General features: G+C 42.2%; 3 protein-coding genes across 30 annotated transcripts in view; 1 reads left to right on the top strand and 2 right to left on the bottom strand.

Moving 5' to 3' along the window:
• Nucleotides 1-11,686, top strand: part of tanc1a (tetratricopeptide repeat, ankyrin repeat and coiled-coil containing 1a) — a 59,891-nt gene extending 48,205 nt beyond the window's left edge. For 4 of the 6 annotated variants that reach the window (XM_083524922.1, XM_083524920.1, XM_083524923.1 and 1 more), the window contains 12 exons: nucleotides 875-1,111; nucleotides 1,824-2,009; nucleotides 2,659-2,740; nucleotides 2,852-2,985; nucleotides 3,614-3,737; nucleotides 3,818-3,993; nucleotides 4,681-4,813; nucleotides 6,674-6,703; nucleotides 6,854-6,945; nucleotides 7,030-7,176; nucleotides 8,993-9,093; nucleotides 9,309-11,686. In XM_083524922.1, coding sequence (XP_083381048.1) covers nucleotides 875-1,111; nucleotides 1,824-2,009; nucleotides 2,659-2,740; nucleotides 2,852-2,985; nucleotides 3,614-3,737; nucleotides 3,818-3,993; nucleotides 4,681-4,813; nucleotides 6,674-6,703; nucleotides 6,854-6,945; nucleotides 7,030-7,176; nucleotides 8,993-9,093; nucleotides 9,309-10,323 — 2,457 coding nt within the window. In that variant the 3' untranslated portion in view covers nucleotides 10,324-11,686. The remainder of the gene's footprint in view (nucleotides 1-874; nucleotides 1,112-1,823; nucleotides 2,010-2,658; nucleotides 2,741-2,851; nucleotides 2,986-3,613; nucleotides 3,738-3,817; nucleotides 3,994-4,680; nucleotides 4,814-6,673; nucleotides 6,704-6,853; nucleotides 6,946-7,029; nucleotides 7,177-8,992; nucleotides 9,094-9,308) is intronic. The other 2 variants (XM_083524921.1, XM_083524925.1) reach the window with 1 other exon arrangement.
• A 119-nt stretch (nucleotides 11,687-11,805) lies between these two features.
• Nucleotides 11,806-19,689, bottom strand: wdsub1 (WD repeat, sterile alpha motif and U-box domain containing 1). Its single transcript, XM_083525717.1, has 13 exons — nucleotides 19,600-19,689; nucleotides 18,125-18,526; nucleotides 17,798-17,985; nucleotides 17,609-17,701; nucleotides 17,425-17,518; nucleotides 16,851-16,884; nucleotides 16,726-16,766; nucleotides 15,975-16,081; nucleotides 15,825-15,854; nucleotides 15,657-15,686; nucleotides 14,352-14,531; nucleotides 13,968-14,102; nucleotides 11,806-13,854 (listed from the first exon to the last, which is right to left on the bottom strand). The coding sequence occupies exons 2-13, from the start codon at nucleotides 18,520-18,522 to the stop codon at nucleotides 13,703-13,705; spliced, it is 1,482 nt and encodes a 493-aa protein (XP_083381843.1). The 5' UTR covers nucleotides 18,523-18,526; nucleotides 19,600-19,689; the 3' UTR covers nucleotides 11,806-13,702.
• A 3,407-nt stretch (nucleotides 19,690-23,096) lies between these two features.
• baz2ba (bromodomain adjacent to zinc finger domain, 2Ba) overlaps nucleotides 23,097-23,924 on the bottom strand; it is an 86,612-nt gene continuing 85,784 nt past the window's right edge. For all 23 annotated transcript variants that reach the window (XM_083524724.1, XM_083524744.1, XM_083524723.1 and 20 more), the window contains 2 exons: nucleotides 23,734-23,877; nucleotides 23,097-23,520 (listed from right to left, as the gene is read on the bottom strand). In XM_083524724.1, the coding sequence (XP_083380850.1) occupies nucleotides 23,364-23,520; nucleotides 23,734-23,877 (301 nt within the window). In that variant the 3' untranslated portion in view covers nucleotides 23,097-23,363. The remainder of the gene's footprint in view (nucleotides 23,521-23,733; nucleotides 23,878-23,924) is intronic.

Below are 23,924 nucleotides of genomic sequence, written 5' to 3'. Positions count from 1 at the left end.
CTGCTACATCCCGCTTCATCCTTCTTTATCCTGCTTTATCCCGCTTCATCCCTCTTCATCCCACATCATCCCCCTTCATCTCACTTTTTCCTGATTTATCCTGCTTTATCCCTCTTAATCCTGCTTCATCCATCTTTATCCTACTTCATCTCGCTTCTTCCTGCTTTATCCCGCTTTATCCCTCTTTATCCCGCTTCTTCCTGCTTCATCTTGCTTCATCCACTTTCATCCTACTTTATCCCGCTTTTACCTGCTTCATCCCACTTCATCCCCCTTCATCCCGCCTCATCTCTCTTTATCCTGCTTCATCTTGCTTCCTAATCGAGCATCTATTATTAGTTGAGCTGAGCAATCAGGAGAAGCCTGCTGCTTTCGTTCGGTTGTGATGCACATCCCAGCATTAAACGAATACGGGAAACACCAGCACGATGCTTAAAAAGGATCTTATGATGTGTTTGTAAAGGGGATGAAGGCTTATTATTTTATTACTGCTGCAAGGGGGAATTTAATAACCTTCTCTCGTAACACACTTCAGTCAGACGAGCTCCAGAAAGAGGTTTTCTTTGGGCTTTTTCTTACTTGGCATTAAATGGTTCTTATACGTATGTATACATACTAAATCGAACAAAGGATTGGGACACATGACTTTTCCAGCCATATGTGGTTCTTCTGAACACTTTAACTATAAATTTGGCACACAATTGTGTACGACGTCTTCGGATGCATTTGGCAGCATGAAATTTCCCTGTTGTAATTTATTCAAGCCAGAGTTCTCTTTTGGTCAGAGCCGAGTCCATGGGAGTCTTTATTGGGGTTTATTGACGGTTTTTTTAATACCCAAAGAAATCCATCTGTCACTCCTGTGTTTCCTCAGGTGTCTCGGTTGCTGATCCTGGGCGGAGCGAATGTGTGTTACCGCACCGAAGTGCTCAACAGCGCCCCTGCCCTGTGTGTACAGTCTCACCTGGGTCATCTGGAGATGGTGGCTCTCCTGCTAGAGTTCGGCGCTCCGGTGGACGGCGTATCGGAGAACGGCATGACGCCTGTGTGTTACGCCGCAGCCGCCGGACACCTCGGCGTGGTAAACCTGCTCTGCCGGAAGGGGGCAAAGGTCAGTCTGGATGTTTTCTCTACTCCATATTTAAGTTTTAATTAAGGTTCTTAGGCAAATGTGTCAGGATAAAATGGGTGGCCTGGTTTCAAAACTGTACAGCGACCCAGAAATGAAGTCCACGTAAAGTATTATTCCTTTAGGCGTTATAATATTACACTGTACCACAGAAGCCTGTTCGTCTATTCTATTCCAGTAGGTTCTTCTTACAAGTTCTGCACTTACACAGGCCTCCCTGTCACAAAGGCTCCACCATCTTGCAGCTTTCCACATCACACATGCGTCCACGATGCACCCCAGAGCGCCACAGAAGATCTGCCTGCGGCCATCAAACTCCAAAACTCCTCCCTCTGAGTGTTAAACAGCTGCCCTGTGAAATTATATAATTACGTTATACAATATGAATAATAAAGATATATCTATATATAGTTATAGGTTTTCATGCCACACTAATATTTAATAAGAATGTTAAAGGCTCTGGCATGGAGAAGCTGGTGTTGGATCTGTGATGATCGCAAATGTTGAGATATTTTATGAGTTGCTCACATTTATTGTAGTCTTGACTTTTCTGATTATTTCTTTAATTATTTTTACTTTCATCTTTTACTAAAGGATCAATTAAATGTTCTGCTTCTGATTCATTCATGATCCATGCACCCCAAATCTGGAAGATGAACCCTGGGTTTTATTTCGTTTAAATCCTGCACACCAGGTGGATCACATGGATAAGAGCGGTCAGTGTGTGGTGGTTCACGCTGCCCTGAGAGGTCATGCTGAAATCCTTCAGTATCTTCTGGAACAGGAATGGAGCTCTGACGCAGCACAGGCTGAACAAAGCCACAAGAGCAGAATAGTGCAGCAAGCCTTCGTCGCTGCCTCTAGCATGGGACACGTCCAGGTAACACACACACACACACACACACACACACACACATAAAAGGATACAACTCGTATTACTCTTCCATTACTGAGGAAGCCTAACTCACTGAAGGTGCTGCAGTTTCTTTCCATCGGGTTTCTCTCAATACAAAACTCTATATATTTTGGGGGGGATTTTATGTTTGTTTTCTGAAACGATGACAGTGGATTCACGACTACTTTAACTAAGACACCCAAACACTGTTCCACCATGACTATGAGTTTTATGAGGACATGGTGTGTTAAGGTTGTAGTGGAAGAGGGTTTCATGTGTCCTGCACAGAGACCTTATTTTCCTCAAACCCAGTGAACACCTTCAGGATGAACTAGGATGCATATGATGGTCAGGTGTCTACAAACATGCATCCATGTAGTGTCTATTTATATCGTGGGTTTGCTTTAGGTGTTTTGTGCTCTGCTCTGTAGTGCATTGTGACCTACAGGGTGTGTGGTGAAAAAAAAATGATGTGTGGTGAAACAGTTGCTTGCAAAATCTCTGTTTTTCCATGAGTGGAATTATTTGGATTCGCTCTTCCCTGCTCGGATCTATTAACCCAACGATGCTGGACATGCAGGACAACCCTGTATTATATTCTATTGACTCAGTTTCTCATGTTCTTGCTGTACAGGTGCTGAAGAACTTGGTGAGTCTGAAAAAGAACGAGCTGAGCGTGCAAATCGATGGCCTTGACACGCTATGGGGGGAGACAGGTGTGTGTGTGTGTGTGTGTGTGTGTGTGTGTGTGTCTGTGTAAAAAAAGACTGTAGGTGCAGATGTACGATGAGCCTAATTTGAGTAATTTGAATTGTCTCTGACGTTAGCTCTGAGTGCTGCTGCCGGCCGGGGGAAGCTGGACACGTGTGTGTTCCTGCTGGAACAGGGGGCCACGATAATGCAGCCAAACCGCAGGGGCGTAAATCCCATTTACACCGCTGTGAAACACGGACACACGCAGGTGAGCTCCTAAAACCAGGGTCCGGCACGGTCCTGATGGATTTCCATGAAGAGGCCATTTTATTTGCAGAACTGAGACCGGGTTAATGATGCACTTCTACGAATTCCTTATGGTTGCTATAGTAACAGCGTATCAATGCTCACACGTAACGGTACTTTATTGAGCTGTACTATAGTGTCCTATCATATGGGGGGTTTCGTAGTTAGATAGTACGGTACAGTACAGTGTGATGCTTATGGCTTATAGACAGGTGCGGCGTATTTATGTTTAAAATAAAAATCTTTGTCAAATTCAGTGGGTGCGGCTTATATATGGGTGCGTTTAATAGTCCGGAAATTACGGTAATACATATCGTATTAATGCACTATATATACATGTATATCATGATAGTATATATATATATAATATATATTGTTTATTCATACTTATAGTCAGATTATATTTCAATATACTTTTTATACTTGTTTTATTTATTTTTACTTTAGTTTAGTCGTAAGAAGCGTTTCACATGTCGTGAAACGATTTCATACAGAAACACACACACACACACACACACACACACACACACACACACACACACACACAAACGGATTGTATAATGCTCGATTTTCCCGTTTTCTCTGGTTAGGTCGTGGAACTGCTGCTGCAGCACGGCGCCGAGCTCGACGTCTTCGACAAACATGGCCGCTCTCTGCTGATGGTTGCGGCCAGTGAGGGTCATGTGACCACCGTGGACTTCCTTCTCTCGCAGGGTGAGTACGCCGAGCTCTGATAAAGTGAGGAGGGTGCATGTTGCAGGTATTTCGTACTAGTGATCGTGTTTGTGATGCAGGAGCGTGCATGAGCGCGGTGGATAAGGAAGGCCTGACGCCGCTGAGCTGGGCGTGTCTGAAGGGCCAGAAGGGCGTAGTGGAGCTGCTGGTGGACAGAGGAGCTCAAATCGATCACGCCGATAAGAACGGACGCACTCCTCTCGACCTCGCCGCTTTTTACGGAGATGCCGACATTGTGCGTTGAAAATAGAGATCAAAACACACACACACACACACACACACACACACACAGACACACACACACCGGGCGATCGTGATTACCTTAGGACACGTGATTGGAGTGTTGTGTTGGGGTCAAACACAGGCCTATGTACAACTTCAGGATAAAATAATAAAATATATATATATTTACATGTATTGAGTCCAATTAATTAATTAAATAATTGAATTTCATTAAATTAATTAAACTATCCTGTTTTGGTCATTTAGTACAACAATAGTTGTATTATAGATTTAAATCAAAGCAAAAATACAAAAGCCTTTTATGAAATATTGAATTGATGCTGTTGTCCAGAGCTACTTTACATCCTAGCAGTTGAGGTTAAGGGCCTTGGCCAAGGGCCCATCAGTGGCAGGGATTTGAACATGTGACCTCCCGATCCAGAATCCAATGCCTCAACCACTCGGCTGCATTAATGACTTAATTAACACTTCAATTACCAAAAGATTAATACTGCCCCTCCCCCGATCTACCAGTTTTGTTCTTTGAAAAAAATGTGACGCTGAGATATTTTTATGCACAGCTCCAATCCAGAGTGTCTTCACTCCTGTCAGCACCTGGTTATTATCTCCTGTGACCCGGCCTTCAGTGTGTGTGAGATTACGGTGTTTTGAGTGTTTGCGTGTTTCCTCGCTGCTGCAGGTGCACTACCTGGTGGAACGCGGCGCTGTGATCGAGCACATGGACTACAGCGGCATGAGACCCCTCGACCGCGCCATCGGCAGCCGCAACACTTCGGTCGTTGTCACTCTGCTGAAGAAAGGGGCCAAGCTGGGTGAGGAGCGCTCCAGAACACTCTCCACACACACACACACACACACACACACACACACACACACACACACACACACACACACACACACACACACACACCTTTCTCCTGAGTTTACCCTTTACACTGAAATTAGATCAGCCGAATCCAGAATGTGGCTGTTTCTCTCTCTCTCTCTCTCTCTTTCTCTCTCTCTCTCTCTCTCTGTCTTTCTCTCTCTCTCTCTCTCTCTCTCTCTCTCTTCAGCAAAGCGCTTTATTCCTCTGCTGAGTCCTAAATGTAACGGAAACGAGGCCATGTTTTCACGCTACGGTTTGCGCAAACCCGCTGAGCCACTGGCCCACTCCGTAACTGCAGTGTCAGTGATGTACGATCTGTCGTTACTTCCAGCAAAAAAAGGAGGTGCATTGCGCCTCGAAGAATTTAATCCTGTCGAATTTTCTTCATATTAATAGTTAAAAAAGATACTATACAAAATACAGCGTGGTTTTTTTCCGGACACATATCGAGCAAATTATCATGTCTAAATCGAAGCTTGTGTCGAGACTCGTCTCGTTGTGACCGAGCCACAAAATAAAGACAAAAAAAAACACTACAACGCGTACGAGGCCGTCTGGGTCCAAACCGCAGAAACGATTAACGTCACACGTCCCCCCCCCGGTTACAGTAGAACTCCGACGTCTCACTTTGAGACCAGATGGAGAAAAAAGCGTGGTGCGTGCTGCTCCAGTTAGCCAAGCACTCTGCCGCTTTTCTTTCCTTCCCCCTGAGCGGTAGGTTTGATTTCAGCACTGACCACCGAACCACTAAAAAACAACCACGTCTAAATTCGCTTTAACCAAAAGCTTCTGCCCGCCGTAATAAGACAGCAGGATAAGTACAGGCTGAGGTTTGACAAATGCCATGTGTCTCTACATCGTTTTTCCTCCTCTTCTGGTGAAAAAAATATACGGGAAAAAAGGATTCCTTTTTTTTAGTTGAGACGTGTCTTTTAATGTAGCGTTAAATTTGCTGTAGCGATAGGAAACGTTTTGTGTGTGTGTGTGTGTGTGTGTGTGTGTGTGTGTGTGTGTGTGTTTGTGTGTAATCTGCATTAAAGGTGCGGTCAGTGATTTTTTTTTTCACGATTAAAAGTGCATTCAGTGATTTTCCCATGAGGTCAGTGGATTTTTTTTTTTTTATGATTAAAAGTGCGATCGATGATTTTTCCATGATTAAAGGTGCGGTATGATTTTTTTCCACAATTAAAGATGCGGTCAGTGATTTTTTTCACGCGGCCAGTGTTTTTTTTCCACAATTCAGGTGTGGTCAGTGATTTCTTTCCACGATTAATGGTGCTGATAGTGATTTTTATTTTTTTTTTGGGGGGGGGGGGGGGTTACGTTTAAAGGGGCAATCAATGATTTTTCCATGATTAAATGTGCGGTACAAATTTTTTCCCACGATTAAAGGTGCGGACAGTGATTTTTTCACAAGGTCAGTGATTTTTAGTTTTTCCACGATTGAAGGTGCGGTCAGCAAAAGTCAGAACTAAATATCTGAAATATCTGTTCCAAGGAGGGACATATCAGTTCAGAGGGCTTCTTTTTGATGTACCAGGATTTGGAAAAATCATTGATGTTCACCAAACATTTCCAAACGATCAGAAGAAACAGGTTATTAATCCAGAAAGCACCTCTCCTCTCACGCTAGCATTCAGGTGCTGCTGAATGTACGCTAAAACATTGTTAACCGCCCCTTTAAATATTAAAGTGTGTGTAGATTTGTATGGTGTGTGTTTGTGAGTTTGTGTGTGGGTGTTTTTACTCCTCTCACATTACTTCTCTCTTTCTCTTTTTGGCCTTCACTTACCTGCTGCTAAAGGGTACCGCACGTCTCCCTATGATCGATCAGGTACAAGCTTTAGGTAACTCTCTCAGGCCAGTCTAGATCACGGTAAGGAGACAGAGGGAGGCGGTGAGACGTGCGATCTAACGTCCGTTTCTCTCTCTCTCTCTCTCTCTCTCTCATTTTTCTTTTGTCCTCCCTCCACTCTCCCTGAAGGAAATGCTGCCTGGGCCATGGCCACTTCTAAACCCGACATCCTCATCATCCTGCTGCAGAAGCTGATGGAGGAAGGCAACCTGCTGTACAAGGTCAGTCACGGGCGGGTGATACTTCTTCTCTTAGGGAGGTGTTTCTTTAAATCTCTCACCTCTCAAGTCCTCGTTTTTTCTCAGAAAGGGAAGATGAAGGAAGCAGCTCAGAGGTACCAGTACGCACTGAGGAAGTTTCCACGAGAAGGCTTCGGGGAAGACCTGAAGGCCTTTCGAGAGCTGCGGGTCTCTCTGTACCTCAACCTGTCCCGCTGCCGCCGCAAAACCAACGTGAGTCACCGTCACATCATAGAATGTTACGGAGTGAATAAAGAATAAAATGAAAAGAATCCATTTGTCTATCATCTCGTCGCCTTTACGTGTGTCTATGGTTTGTCTATTTAACGTTCTATCCATCATATAACATTTACGGCAGAGGCCCTTCTCCAGCGCGAACTACAATGATCTTATTCAAACAACAGCAGGTGAAGGCTAAGGGCCATGCTCAAGGGCCCAGCAGTGGCATCTTAGTGGTGGTAGGATTTTTACTCACAACCTTCTGATCAGAAGTCTGACATCTTAACCACTGAGCTACAATTTTGGAGGCACTTCCCTTCCATGCCAAGGCATTTCAAGCTCTTTTATCACCTTTATTATATTATAGATGGACATCAAATAAGAAATCTCCACAAAACTGGAACTATTGTTGAATCTGTATATTTTTTGTGTAACCTCCTTGCAGAGGCAACCATGTGTCAGGTTAAAATGTTTTCCGGTTTTTAAAAGCAGAAAGAGACGCTGCCATTCTCCAAGCAATCGACTTATTTCTACTGAAAACAACTAAACACAACCAACTGGCTACAGATTCTTTTCGCATAAATGATTCTCCTCCAGTCCGCTATTAAAAAGAGATCTGCCTCAAGCTGCTAATATGATTGAGAAGACCTTGTGCTTGATCACACCGGCTTCCTCCGATACCCGCTGGCAAGGATTGCGTGAAAGGTATAATAGCCATTTTAATACAACAGTCCGTCATTAAGCGTTTAAAGAGCACCATCTTTAGCCTCACTATCTTTTCGACCTTCTGCTCAAGGACAGAATCATAATAAGCTCCGGCTGATCACCGAAGCGCTCAGCGCAGCCGCAATACACGGACAAAGCTAGAGAGAGAACATCTTCATGAACATCTACAAACTCCACCGTTCTGATTATTTTATTATGTAACTGTTTACTACTGATAATTTCCCAACGCAATCTGATTTAAGCAGCGGACCAGCAGGTTGTGATCCAGCAGGTTGTGTCTGTGGTTAAAATGCTATTCTTTAATACACAGATGGTCCCCGAGATAAGACTTTTCGATGATGAAATCGATACAACAAATGAAACAAATATTGTTTATATTGTTAAATGCAATGCATGCAAACCTAGCAGCGTATTCTCCGCCTTCCACTGGCGTACCGGCGCTCGTCCACGCGGCTGCTTCCACATGCATATATACTGTTTAGTTATTTAGATACGATTTCGACTCTGCAATTCAAAATGTTACTGATATGCCGCTTTTATTTCTTCGGGTTAGAAACACGCCTTGTTGTGCAGGAAAAAAAAGGAAAAAGATCAAATAAAACCAGACGTTCTTTTCCTGTTCTGTGTGCAGGAAGTTACAGCTCTACCTCTGCCATGTTAATCTGTATTCCTTTTGACTCTCAGGACACGCCTCGGTCTCCGTAGCGTTGCGTTGCGATGCGCTGTATTCACCCAGCAGCGGCGGTGACGAGAGAACGCGCTCGAGAAACAGTTTAGCGAGAAGAAATCGATCTAAAATATTGGTCATAAATTATTTGTCATTTTCTAAATATTAGAAATATAGCACATATAATAATAATAATTCTGCATAAATTAATCGTTTTTTACAGATGCATGTGTGCTAAAAACAATGCTGCGTGAAACAAATGCCAACACTTTTTTACATCTTTAGCCGATGCGAATCTGTGACGAAACTAAACTGACATCTTGCATGTGATAATAATGGTCGCTTTCTCCTCCCCTCCACCCTTCTGTCCTTCTCTTCTTCTCCGCGGCTCTCTCTTTTCCTTCTGTCTCTCTGCAGGACTTTGGCATGGCGGAAGAATTTGCCACTAAGGCTCTGGAACTAAAGCCGAGGTCGTACGAAGCTTTTTACGCTCGTGCTCGAGCTAAAAGGAGCAGCAGGTGAGAAGCTCCACTACGCATAACAGCAGATCAGAACACTTAGAACAAAACCGTGTGCAGTCTCTATAAATGCTATGTACTAATGTATTCAGGGTAAAGACATTTATATTCCTGAGTTTTTCTATACGGTCCTGTTTTCAGTCCTCGTATTGAGATCACGGGAAAAAAGAAACACCAAGGTTCCAAGGTTCTTATTTCCGATCTGTGTCTCTCAGGCAGTTTGCGGCGGCGCTGTCCGATCTCCACGAGGCGGCGCGTCTGTGTCCCAGTAACCGAGAGATCAGACGCCTGCTGGCCCGTGTGGAAGAAGAGTGCCATCAGCGCCCAGGTGGGAAACATACGTCATCGCATGCTCAGCCCGAGGCGGACGAAGACGACGAAGACAATGATGATGATGATGGAGAGGAGGAGGAGGAGGAGGAAGCTGTGCTCGTCCGGACGCCTCATAAAAGTTCTGAGAGCCTCAGGATAAAGCTGGTGCAGGTGGAGGAGAGCGTTGAGGAGAGGACAAGTAAAGAAGAGAAAAGGAAAGAGAACTGGCAGCAGAGCCGAACTCTGCCCGACTCTCTTTGCCTGGTGCTGTCTGGGAATCAGTCGCTTTCTCCGTCAGCCCACAGGCGCCTTCTGTCCAGACAGGCTCAGAGCGTAAAGAGCCGAGAGAGCAACAGCCACCACAGGGCCTGCTTACACACCAGAGAGCCGCTCAGAGACACCCAAGGAGGCAGGGGTCATTTGGGTCACCTGGACACCATGCCCCTGGCAGCAGAGTGCGCTCCGGAGTGCAGGTCCGAGTTCATCCGAAGCAGCAGCATGCGCGTGTCCAGCTCGTCCGGGAGCCTGGGGTTCGGCGGGGTGCAATCGGACCGCAACCGCAGCTCGGTCTCCAACGAGAACGCCGCTTCCGTCTCCGACGTGTCCTCCAGGCTGCAAGAGCACAAACCGCGCCCGTTCATGGGCGTCACGGACAAGACGGCGCGCTTCCACCAGCTACCGCTGCACAATCACAGCTGGCAGGGTCACGCTACGGAAGAACTGGTGCAGGGACTGACCTGTGACCTCCAGTACCCTAAAACGGGAAGCAGCGCCTACCAGGAGACCTTCCACAACGGCACTCACGCGGAAGAGCTGCACTCGGCCAAGCAGCACAAGCAGGCCAACCTGGCGCGCGACAACCCCATCCTCATCAGTTCCATCAAACCTAAACGCTCCTTCATCGAGTCCAACGTGTAGCCGTGAAGACCGCAGCACCAAAAGCACAAACTCCGTGTCAACCGGTTAGCGACGTTTAACGAATCAGGCTTTGCTTTTAGCCTTTATGTCTCATTTAACAGGCAGCATTTTACCTCCACGGCGAACAAGTAACGGCTTTACGAATAGGAACGTAACGAGATTTCTGTACTGTACTAATTATCCCACGCTGCAGCAGCAGGGTTTACTGTAGAACTCTTCTATAAGGGCAGATAAAACACTTTAAAGCCCCGATCAGGAACCGCTGAATGACCGTCACGCATTACACGGTAGGTAATTGATAAGTTTTAGCAGCTGTGATTTCTCTAACGAGTCTCTTATTGCAGTATTGATGCCTAGCACACTGTTAATCCTGACCGGGGCATGTATGCGTGTGTGTGTGTGTGTGTGTGTGTGTGTGTGTGCGCGCGCGCGTGCCGTACGGTGCGTTCCCTTATAACCCTCTCTACTTGCTAATATATCGATTAATTTATTTATGGCTTCTATAGCTTCGTTTATCGTTTAAAACATTTTATATTGTTATTTTTGCACAGCTACATATAAATATATTATAAAGTTCAGAATCTTTCCAGAATTAATGCTTTATGAAGACTTCAGGTTCACGTACAGGCGAGCGCACAAGTTCGCACACCCTCAAAAAGACGACAGTGTGAGATTTCAAAGATGTTTCTTCTTCATCCTCATCACCATCATCATCCCAACAAAAATCTATATCCCAAGCTCAAAAGAAAGTTTATTAAAATAGCAATTATGATCAACAATCTGAAAAATCCTGTTTTCTACACTATATGGATAAAATCGTTAATAGGGTTGAGGGTCAGAGCTCTACAGCAGGAGATCTTCCACATCAACCCATGTATCTTTATGGCATTGTGATGCTGGAACAGGTTTGGGTCTCCAAGTTTAAATGAAGGGAAAATTTCCTGCCACCGCATCCAAAAACATCCGACAAAATTGTGTGCCTCCAACTTTGGGGTCACAGTTTGAGGAAGAACCACATATGGCTGGAAAATCCGGGTGTCCCAATACTTTTGCCAATTGAACATATATATGACGGATTACTATATACCCCCTTTATAGTGCAGTCTTATACTCATAATAAACAGGAAGCCATTTTTCACCCACGTCTACGTGAGGAGGCGTGAACTTCTTCGCTCAGCTCTCTGTGAGCGGTGGTTTAATCCCGAAAGCGAAACCGTTTCAGGTTTTCGCGAGACCGGTGACGTTTAAGAGATTATTTTATATGTATGTTATTCGCGTTCGGGTTCCATATACAATTCTGTTATTGATTGTATTTCGATTTTGCTGCATAACGCGACAATAAAGGCCCACTTCAAGCACCGGCTTCATGTCTGTGACCTTGGGTGACCTTGGGTTACGAGTGCACAGTGTTTGCAAATAAATAATCGATCGGGATGCAGTTTGGAAGAAATGAGAGACAAAAAAAAAAATTTAAAACGTGCGTCAAAGAGTGGAATTTTATTGAGACTTATTTAACCCTTTGTTATCCCGTCTGTATGAAACTGCAAAGCCACATCCAGGGTTGTGTGTGTATTTACACGGCTCGAATCCAGTGCAGCAGTGCAGCAGTACAGCAGTGGTACAAAGCCAATTTAAACTTATGGTTTCTATGCAGCGAAGGCACAAACACACAAGAATTAAACAGCGAATGAGTGAAAGAAAATTCTGTAGAGTCCAAATGGGACGTTTTTGTCACCAACAGAAGAACTTGAGATGTGAGATGGCGAGGAGGAGAGATGATGATGATGTGATCAGATAGAAGCCTAATGGTTGTTTTGGAAGCAGAAAAGCTTCAGGAAAGTGAAAGGAATCCTGAACCAACATGGTTTCAAACTTCAACTTGCACCATGCAGTTCTGTCTGGACTGCGGCTCATTGGAACCGACTTCACCAAGACGATGAGCCGAAGCTACGAATACGTCCGAGTTCTTAGAGAGTAAACAGTCGTCTGGAGTGATCTCTATCCCGGAACGACCTGCCCAGTCACCGCACCTAAATCCTGCTGAACTGCTCTCGGATGAACTGCATCACAAGAAAGAAATCTCCGACTGGTGAAGAACATCTTTGGCGAGTTGTACAAGAGGCTCGGAAAAGTATTTCAGGCGAACGTTTGGAGAAACGAAGCGTCCGGATCCCGAGAGTGTGTAAAGATGATGTTCGTGCTTTCATAGTTTTCAACTAGGATAAAGTGGAACATCTGGAAATGTATAGATTCGTCTAGTTAACGTGAAAACTGTTGCATAGAAACATAAGGAACATGTACGTGTCTCTCAAAAACCATAAACGACTACACACTTTTAACAGGCTCTGTGTGTGTGTGTGTGTGTGTGTGTGTGTGTGTGTGTATATATATATATGGAATGTTACCAGCGTTGTGATTGGCTGCTTTGAGCTGATCGTGGCTGGGCGGAGCCTAAACACGAATAACTAAAGCATCATCGGTGTATTTGAACGCGTAGCGTGTTATAAAAAGCCTCGGCTATGCAGACGATCACAAACGCTGTGTCAGAGTGCAAAATCCTGCAGCTGGTAATAAAAATCATACATGAGATCATACATGTGAAGAGCAGTAAATGAGCTAATTGAGCAAATGAACATTGAGTCAGTGAATTGATTAGTTAATGCAGTAAGATTTTAGATTTCATTGTAATGCGTTCGAATAGAAGTACATTTTATTACAGATACTTCACATTTTCCCAGACGTTCCTAAGATCCGATCACAGTGACGTCGCATCCTATTCACCTTCTACTCTCACTACATAAAGTATAACTGGTCCTTCTTGTGGCTGCCATTAGGAGTGTGCTGGTTTCAACCTAAGAGTTTGCTGTGAGACGATAATTATGAGTAATTAATCAATCATCAATTAATTCGTTAATCGATTAGTGAAATTAATTTGCATTCATTATTAATTGAACTATTAATGCTAATTTTTTAATTGACCAATAACTGTTTAAATGATGATTTGATATTAATTTAACAATTAATCATTCATTATGATCAGTAATTGGCTGCTCGAATTGTCACATTTTTTCAGATAAACTTAACATAAGCCTTAAATAATGTATAGAATTTTTTCAGGGTAAATAAAGTTCAGCTCCATTGATTTGACTGAAAACCCATGTAGAAACCCGTATCGTGAGGTTCCTACAGACTCCAGGCTCAAGGCACGTCGTTCATCTTTTGCATAGTTTTGCGTTTTAATTAAGCGCACGTCTAGACGAGGATGACATGCTAACCGTCGATACGGCGTGTTTGAGGATTGTGGCAAGCTTCCAGCATACCGGATTCAGAATCATTACAGCGTTAGTTAGCGTTGTGAGAGAACGTGTGCCGCGGCTGATCACTGGCTGTTGCTCCAGCGGCAGATGGCCATTTTGAGCGTGCGGTTAGGGGTGAGGAGGGTGGTCTGCAGGGGCAGGTTGGTCATGGGGCTGGAGCGGGTCTTTGTCTTGATCCAGCCCTCGATGGCCTCCCGCTCGTACGAGTAGCCATCTGCAGCACATTACACACACACACACACACACACACACACACACACACACACACACGTTAACAATGTTCACTTTGTACATATGAAATTTGTTTTTATCGGATTAAACTCGGACCTGCAGCGATCACCGGGTCCTTCATGACCTCGTGCGTGATGGGGCAGAGGAACTCATCAGGAATGCCGTCGGACACCGGGGCCATTTTCAGCTCCTCGATCTTGCGCAGAATTTTACTGCGCAAACCCAACGACTCTGACCAATCACAGAGCGGGAACAGGTACAGCGTTCACATTTCCACTTCTCAACAAAAGTTTGAATTGAGATTCAAATACTACAACCTCAGTTAGGTATTGCACACTTTGCACTTTTTAAATTAATGTTTACCACGTGTGTGTGTGTGTGTGTGTATATATATATATATATATATATATATATATATATATATATATATATATATATATATAATATATATATATATGTGTGTGTGTGTGTGTGTGTCACCTATATGGAGCTCTGAGCTGAGGCTCTCCTTGCTGAGTGATAGAAGCTCTGCCCCGTCGATGTTATTGGCCTTAAACGTGTTGACGAGGCTCTCTAGCTCCTCCTCCCGTAACCATGCCGACACATCGTCCTCCGACCAATCGCTCACCGTCAGCCTGGAATGACCCGGCCACTTCCTGCCTGCCAGACACAGCAACAGGAAGTGATGGATCTGAGCCCTGCAGGGAGTGTAATCTGTGTGATTTATAACCGACGACGGCGTCACTGTGATTAAATACGCGGCCTGTGAAACGGCGTTAATGTAGAAGGTCACGTGATGTCTACCTGAAGATGCTCCAGTAGAAGATGATCTGGATTCTCTGCAAAGTTTGGGTCTACATGCTTGTCAATCTCTACAGCATGTTGTGTGCGTGTGTGTGTGTGTGTGTGTGTGTGTGTGTGTGTGTGTGTGTGTGTGTGTGTGAGCAAACTTAGTTTATAGTTTGGTGGCTCATTTTTTTATGTAATTAAATTAATTAATTGTCTACTTTGTTTTATTCCAATTTATTTATTTTTTTTATAATTTATTTAATACAACTTTTTTTATATTGTTACATTGTAGGTTTTTTCTTCTTTTATGTATTTTTTGTAGTGTTTCTAATAATGATTTTTTTTTTTTTTTTTAGTATTTTTACCTTTTTATTTCCTAAACACTTATATTGATTTTTTATTTCTATTCTATTCAAATTTTACAATGTGTGTATGTGTGTTTTCTGTGTGTGTGTGTGTGTGTGTGTGTAAATACGCAAACTTAGTTTATAGTTCATTTTATTAATTACTTAATTAATTCATAAATAAATATAATAGTCCCTTACGAGGAAAATATCAAGGTGCGTGACGTTGGCGTGACGTGGGGGGCCGCCTTCCCGTGGGCTCACCACCTGCAGGAGGGGCCGTAAGGGACGGTGCTGTGAGGATTGGGCAGCAGTCGAAGGCGGGGGTCTGCTTAGACTGCTGCCCCCACAACCCGGATTACGGATAAGCGGGAGAAAATGAATGAGTGAATGAATAAATATAATAAATAAAACTAATATAATGTATAATTTAATTAATTCATTAATAATTGATTTATTTTACTATATTTTATTTTACTTTATAGATTTTTTTTTTCTCTTTTTTAATTGCCTTTATTTTGGTATTTGTATTTCTTTTAGTTCTTGATTGTTTTTTGATTGTCAGATCCCCGAACTCCTTGTTAAAACCTGTTTAAACTTTACAATGCAATAAAACCATTTCATTACCAGATCGCTGCCTGATTGATCTCACCTGCTTCCTGTGAGCCGCAAGGGACGTCTTCTAAACCAGGATGAAGAGAAACAGAATCTTATTATATGAGACTGGATTAGAGACAGAGAGAAAGATTAATGGACTATGTTTATAAAGCACACACACACACACACACACACACACACACACACACACACACACACACACCTGGAAGAGATTTGCCATCAGGTCCAGCACCTGGTGATTAAACAAACCATTATTATTTTTCACATTTTCACAAAATATATTTGCTGATATTTCCACTGAACACGCACACACACATCACGCAAAGCATTATGGGAGAAGATGTTGGCCCACCCTGAGCGCTGCAGCCGTCCTCCACCCTCCACACGTTCACTGTTTTGTCCATGGAGCCGGTGGCGATGAGGGGCGCGGTCGGGGAGAAGGCACACGCCGTCACATACCTGCAGCACAGACGCATTACAGGGGGTTCGGAGAGAGAAACGTAACCATGTATAAAGCGTTCTTACACATTTTTCATTTCAAAAATCCAGACTCAAATTTGTAGACTTCCCTAAAGATTTTTTGCATCTGAAATAATGCTTTTTAATTCCATCTATAACATGCGTTACAATCTCTGATGTTTTTCATTTGTTTAGTCGCACAGTAGGGGGCGCTGTACCGCTATGGCAACTGCTGCCTTACAGCGTAACAACCAATTACAGCTGTACAGATCCGGTCTCTGCTCCTAACGCCAGGAAAAACTCTCCTTTTTTAAAACGCCGTTTTCAAAAGTATCCGGATTATTCTAGACTTTGATTTACAAAACAATATTTGTACAAAATCGTAATTTATATTGTAGAAAACCAGACACTAGAGGGAGAGAGGGGACAAACAGAAAGATAGTTGAAGAGATTGACAGATAAAAAGAAAGAGGGTCGAGCAGATGGAAAGATTGCCGAGAATAAGCACAAAAGAAAGTAAAATAAAAAGATGGAAAAGGTGACAGAGAAAAAATGGATTAGAGAGAGAGAGAGAGAGAGAGAGAAAGAGAGAGAGAGAGAGAGAGAGAGAGAGAGAGAGAGAGAGAGAGAGAGCGAGCACTTACCTCTCATGCTGGTTCAGGGTGTAGAGTAAAACTCCACCATTCTGCAGTGAGAAACAGGATCAGGATTTTTTGGATCAGGTTTTATTCAGAAGGAAATTCACTAAAGAATAAAACAGTTCACTCACTGCTTCATAAACCGCAACACTCTTATCCATAGACCTGGGAGTAAGGGATAAGAAGACACACACACACACACACACACACACACACACACACACACACACACACACACACCGAGTGAACCTTCCTCCGCCAGTGTAGAGTATTCATGAGTACACAGCGCCATCTAGTTACAGAACTCAGCAGTGCAAACAGTAACGATCTGAAATGCAATCATCAAACCGAAATAATGAAGTGCCGATGTGAAGGAGGAGAAGAAAGAACAGGAATAGCAGGAGAAGCACGGGTAGAAGAAGGTGGAGAAAGAAAAGAGCAGGAACAAGAGAAGGAGGAGCAAGAACAGCAGGAGGAGGAACAGAAGGAGAAGCAGAAGGTGGAGGGGGAGAAGAAAGAGGGGGAAAGAGAAAAAGGAAGAGAATGAAGAGAAAGAGGAGGAGGAGCAAGAGCAGCAGGAGCAAAAGAAAGAGAAGGAGCAGGAGCAAGAGAAGCAGGAGGAGGAACAGGAAGAGAAGCAGGAGGAGGAACAGGAAGAGAAGCAGTAAGAGGAGCAGGAGAGGAAAATCATGTCCATGTTCTTACCCAGAGACTAAAAGTTGTCCGTCTGCAGAATAGGAACAGCACAGGACTGCAGACGACTGCCCTGACAGTGTGTGTATCAGCTGCATCTTACAACCTGGAAAACACCAAAATACCAACAGAGTAACAAAAGTATCTTTTGGGGGTCAGGATTATGAAGGAGAGCAGGAAGCAGGTGAGTCTTTACCTGTAGAGAAGTTCCGGGAGACCAGCCAGACCTTCAGCAAGCCGTCCTGACCACAGGAGGCCAAACGGAACTGGACCACACAGAGTGCATTATCTGAGAGACAGATTGTTAAAAAGGTCAATCAACTCGAGCTAAAGGACATAACAGTCAAATTCAAAGTGATGTTAAATGAAACAGTGCTCCTCATACCCGTCATTATCTGCGGTGCAAACTGGCAGCAGGTGACCCCGAGGTCGTGGGCGTACTTCTCAGCATGGAGCTGGTTCATTTCCAAGTCCCAGATACGCAGATCTCCATATGTGGATCCTGTAGCAAACAGCTGACCACACGGGCTGAAGGAACACGCTACCATCGTGGTGTCAGGAACGGCGCCGGTTCTGAACGTCAGGAACAGAAATCAGAAAAAAGGGAAAACATAGGGACACGTCAAACCAGCAATTTAGGGAAAAAAATTATCACGATGTGACCACGGTGAAGGTTTCATTTAACGTCTAGAGGAAATAGAGGGAGGAGGACCTGAGCAAAGTCCTTGAGGTGAAGTCCCACAGAGCCACGGTGCCATCTGAAGCTCCCGAGATCAGGCAGGAGGAGTCAGGTGAGAAGGCGCACACTCTGACCGGACTCCTGCCAGGATGCTGGAGCACGGCCTCGATCTCGCCGCTGCACATCGCCCACACCACCGTGGTAGCGTCGGTGGAGCAGGACGCCAGGTACTGCCCGCAGGGGCTGAAACAGCAGCAGTGGACGCCGTAGCCGTGACCCGAAAGCGGCGAGAACGGGAGCTCGGAGAAGTCTCGAGTGGAGTAGACCCGGATGGTTTTATCTGCCGAGCAGGTGGCCAGCAGCGAGGAGGAGAACGCGCAGCAGTTCACGTCATCAAGGTGGCCTTGTATGGTGCAGACCAGAGACACCATTTTGCTGTGGAGCAAAAATGTTATATTTTTTTAGTTTAAAGTTGAGTAGGACAAAGGCTTGAGCAATAAGATTTTTAATTTTCATATTGTAAACAGTTACTTCACAATAAACGTCGAACGATTCAATGGTTTTGATGGTTAATCGGCACCGAACTACAAATCGGCAAAAAATCCATACCAATAGTTTTTCCAGGTTGCGTCCGTTGCTGTCGTGGCTGAGAAGGCCCGCTGTCATTACGAGAGTGCCCTCTAGAGGCAAATCACTGACACCACATGCTGTTTGTTTTTACACGCGAGAGTACGTGCTGCATGGAGAGCGCTATATAAGATCCATTATAATTCATTTTTTATATAAATATATTTAGATATTTATATATATTTATTTCACTTAGCACCGAGTTCACAATACAATTCTCTGACATAGTGTCAATATCTTTAAAAATAAATGCATCTTTGAAAATATCTCTTTAAATACATTTACAGTAATAAAAACAATAATTTGATAATTACATTCGTCATAAATAATATAAAAATGAGAACACACACACACACACACACACACACATCTATTATATAGGATATAAACTTAATTTAATCAATATAAAAAGTGTGTTGCATTAAATTGATTTATTCTTAAAACTTTTTTTAATCAACTTGCATTTATTTTTAAAATTAAATTATTATTATTATTATTATTATTATTATTATTATTATTATTATTATTATTATCTGTGTACAAGTTAAAACTCCAGACATCACTGCAGAGAGAATTATAATGACAGGAAATGATTTATTTTTAATCTTATTTAGATTTTATATATTTTCAATCCTAATAATCTGAAGAGAAATTAGACGGTTTAACTTATTTATTGATTTATTTATTTATTTATTTATATATATAAATGTAACACTAGCCACTGAGCTAACACTCTCCAGTTTTCCTGTAAAACCTGTACTTTATTGAACCCCACGACCCAGTAAAACCCTCTACAGCTGTAATTAATGTTTTATATAAACATTATTAAATAAAATGATGAAATAATTGTTGATAAAATGAGAAAACGGAACGCTCCTCACCAAGCTGTTTAGAGCTCCTGCTTCCGGGTTGGCTGTGACGTCACATGGTGGGTCACGTGTCCTATGTTTACCGTTGTGGCTCAACATGGCGCTGAGTGGAGAGTTAAATAAATAAACAAATTAATTAATTAATTAATTAAACCACTACATTCGACATGTATATAAAGCGTGTCTTATTGTGCGTATGTGTTTGGAAAAGAGAGTTTTATTAGTAATAAATTTTTTAAATAAATAATTAGTAATAAATAATATTTGTTACTTTTTATTATTTGTTACAGTTGTGTAAAATTAATTGTAAAATATTGTATAATAATCATAACAATAACCAGAGGAGTAATAAGGAGTAATAGTGTGTACTTTATAAGTAATAAAGTACAAACACTTTGTCAGTGTACTTTTAGTAGATTTGTCTGGCATCAGTTTTTTTCTTTTTACTTTCACTCATTAAATTTTTGACACAAATATCTGTAATTTCTACTTCTTACATTTACACAACAGACTCGTTATTTTAGTTTTAATCCATTCGGTGACATGATCGATATTTTATCTTCTTGTTGTACTCTGTTTTCTGCACATCAACATGTTTCCTGTGATTGTGCTGCTTTTTCAATCAACTGGTGGATCATTTCCTGTCTCTCTCACACCACAGACTAGTTTCTGAAGGTCACAATGAGCAGGCAGAAGGCAGTAAGAAGTCTGGAGTGAGCGTGGATGAGACAGAGGGATTCAGTGATGAAGTCATAACTGAGAACAGACACAGTCCTGATCATCATCATCATCATCATCATCATCATCTTTTCTCTGCTTGTGTTCTACATGGTGGATCTTCAGTCTGCATACGTTCCTTAGAGAACATTTGAAATTCTTTTGTATTAATATATGAATATGATGTGAGGTTCAGTTACCAGCATGACACTAAAACAGGTAGTAATAATGACTACTTTTTACTGAAGTACACTTTAGAGCCCAAACTTCTTTACTTTTAACTTTTTACCAGAGTCTTTTAAAACTTGAGTATCTGAACTCTGTACTTCTACTGAATGAAGGATGTGTGTACATTCGCCACCTCTGGCAATAATAATAATAATAATAAAAGGAGGAGGCGAGGAATTTGCATATAATTAACGGTTATTATTTTTGTTTGTTGTTACTGCTAGTTGTGTATTTCGCACACAATAATTAATGTTATTTAATTATAGATTTTTCTAATCATACATTTATATAAGAAAGAAACTGCAGAAGTAAACTTTTCTAAAGTAAATATTACAACATAATCTACAACTCCAACTCCTATTAATGATAACATTAATGACATGAGATAGATTTGACACTTTTTACTACACTGAATATCCTGCTCAGTTCAGATAGTAAAAAATTAATATAGTAGATTAATATTTCAGAATATAAAATCTTGCAGAAACTAACTGGAATCTAATCTATAATTTTATATGAAAATACAAGTATATGTTGCTAAATCACTGTAACAATCTGAATCTGCTCATTTTTCAGCAAGGTTTGTCTTCTTGTGTGTGTTTAATGTTGTAATGTACACTGGATCACGCTGATTTCCTACAGGAAATTTAACTCCAGGACGTTCCCTCCACATGGTGCAGTATTCTGTAAGGACTTGTTTGTGGAAGGAGTCTCCAGTGTCAAAGTGTTGTAACGAGCACAAGGGGGCAGTGTGTGCGGGTGTGTGTTTGTGTGTGCATGGGGTGGTGTTTATATTACAAGTGTTTTATACCAATAAAGGGAAAAAACACCATAACGAAGTGGGATGACTTTAAAAACATCCTTTTAATAGGTCCGTGCCACACACACACACACACACACACACACACACACACACACACACACACACATTCACACTCATACATACACTCATACATACACACGCTCACATTCACACACAGACGTATGCACACACACACACACACACACGCACATACACACTAGTGAAAAATAATGCTCCTACAAAAAGAACGCTACCATTTTTGTTTCCCACAATAGCTTTAAATAAAATAACTTCAAGTACTCTGACTCGGGTACAAAAAAACTGTGTTCTAGCTGCCTCCAGTGGCCAAGACTCACACAGGGACGTGGGGAGGACGAGGACGAGGAGGACGAAGAGGACAAGGAAGAGGATAACAAGGAGACTTAGACACGGGCTGCGTCCCAAACTGCACTCTATCCTGCTAAGGAGTACGTTAAAACGGCACACCAACTGCACGCCCACGTGTTCTCCGAGCGCTCTTTTGCTTCTGCACTGTTGTGAAGAATGACACGATTCAGGACAAAGCCACAGGGTTGGGGGGGTATGCAATTTGGGACGTGGCCATAGTGGTTACCGAAAGCCGGCTGCTGTGTGTGCGTGCATGCACTTGCGTGTGCGTGTGTATATATGTGTGTGTGTGTGTGTGTGTGTGTGTGTGAGATGCTGATGAAGCCAACTCCCGGCAGTTCTCACTACGGGATAACGCACTCTCACTGTTGTACAGTATATATGCCGGCGTGTGGAGCAAACCAGGGAGTGTCTTTTTTTTTCTCTTCTTTAAAAAAAATAAAACAAACAAACAAAAATACAGAAACAAACAAAAAATACTTCCCTACACCCTGTTCAGAAGGGCAGGCACTACCAAGAGTAAGGAGACCACAGTGTTTGTAGAAGATATGTGTATACTGTACAACCAATAAATGTGTCAATAATAATAATAATAATTATTATAATACTTATAATAAGTCACTTTGAAGACTAAAATTAAATGCTACAATCGGTCTAAGGCATGAACAATATCCAATGTCTGAAACCATATGTACACATCATTCCAAATGAGACGCCATATATATATATATATATATATATATATATATATATATATATATATATATATATATATATATATATATATATAAACACACAGTATATACATTTTTTTTTTTTGCATGGGGACGGGGTTTGGAATCCAACTGTGTGTGTGTGTGTGTATATATATATATATATATATATATATATATATATATATATATATATATATATATATATATATATATATATATATGTATATGTGTGTGTGTGTGTGTGTGTGTGTGTGTGTGTGTGTGTGTGTGTGTATGTATGTGTGTGTGCCCGGAGCGGTGTAAACAGGTTCCTTTCTTTTCTTGGCTTCGTTTCATATTTGGAGAAAAAAAAAAAAATTATAAAAATAAAACAAACAAATTAATTAAAAACACACACACACACAGACACACACACAAACAAATAAACATTCCATTCATTTTTTTTTTCATTTTTTTTCATTTTTTTTTTTTTTTTTTTTTTAAAGCAGTTGCGCTGTTTCTTCCTTTTCATAGAAAATGAAGAATGGACCTTTTTTTGTCATAAATAATCATTTTAAAAAAATTAAATACATTCACTATAACATTAACGATAAAGTAAAAAAAAAAAAAAAAACAACAGAAGAGACAAATCGATGATATTTACAGGTAGTGGAAAGTGGTTGTTTTTTTTTGTCGTTTTTTTCCTCGATACAACTCTGATGGTTGAAGGTTTCAGTGCGATTACTCTTTTCTACAAGGAAATGATATTGCACAAAGACACCCTCTGTCCTGTGTCTCTTTGGGGTGTTGTGTGTGTGTATGTGTGTGTGTGTTTGTGTGTGTGTGTGTTTGCTTTGCTGGGAGGAATATGTTGATTCCGGGAGGTTCTGATCCGAACTCCACTTTGGGGGTTTTCAAAAAAGAAAAAAAAAAGCGCTCTGAGTGGATCAGTTAGTCTGCTTCAGGAGCTCAGTCCACCTCTTCTCGAAGAACTTCCTCATGTTGTGACCGGCGCGGCCGATGTCAGAGTTGTCCTCGTTGAACTTCTCGCAGTTGTCGAACACCAGGTTGACGTCGATGATGAACGTCTCGAGGTTCTGGTACCTTGAAAAAAAAGAAGAAAAGCATTGAGTCAAAAATTTACTTCACACAAAGCGAATTTCTACTTTATTGTAGCGAACTGGCCGTATTTTATTTTATACTGGTTCTAATTAATAGCCATTTTTCCATTGTTTGGCTGTTGTTCTTGTTTTCCAGGTCTGATTGATTGAATTCAGAAGAACTCTGGAGAAGACAGAGGATGTAACAGAGACTCACTGGCTGCTGACAAGCTTCTCGCGGATGGTGGAAAAGTCCATGGGCTTTTTGATGACTTTCCGGTACCCGGGGACCGACTTGAGGTTGACAGGTGTGAGGAAAGGCCAGGCGTCCTGATGGCGCTCCAGTTCGGCCAAGAGAACCCTATACAAGAGGAACAGATCTCAGAAATCATCCTGCTAATGCAGTTA

The sequence above is a fragment of the Silurus aristotelis genome (genome assembly GCF_946808225.1).
Source record: "Silurus aristotelis genome assembly, chromosome: 2".
In the NCBI taxonomy this organism is placed as follows: domain Eukaryota; kingdom Metazoa; phylum Chordata; class Actinopteri; order Siluriformes; family Siluridae; genus Silurus; species Silurus aristotelis.
This window is presented reverse-complemented; position numbering and strand designations above follow the sequence as displayed.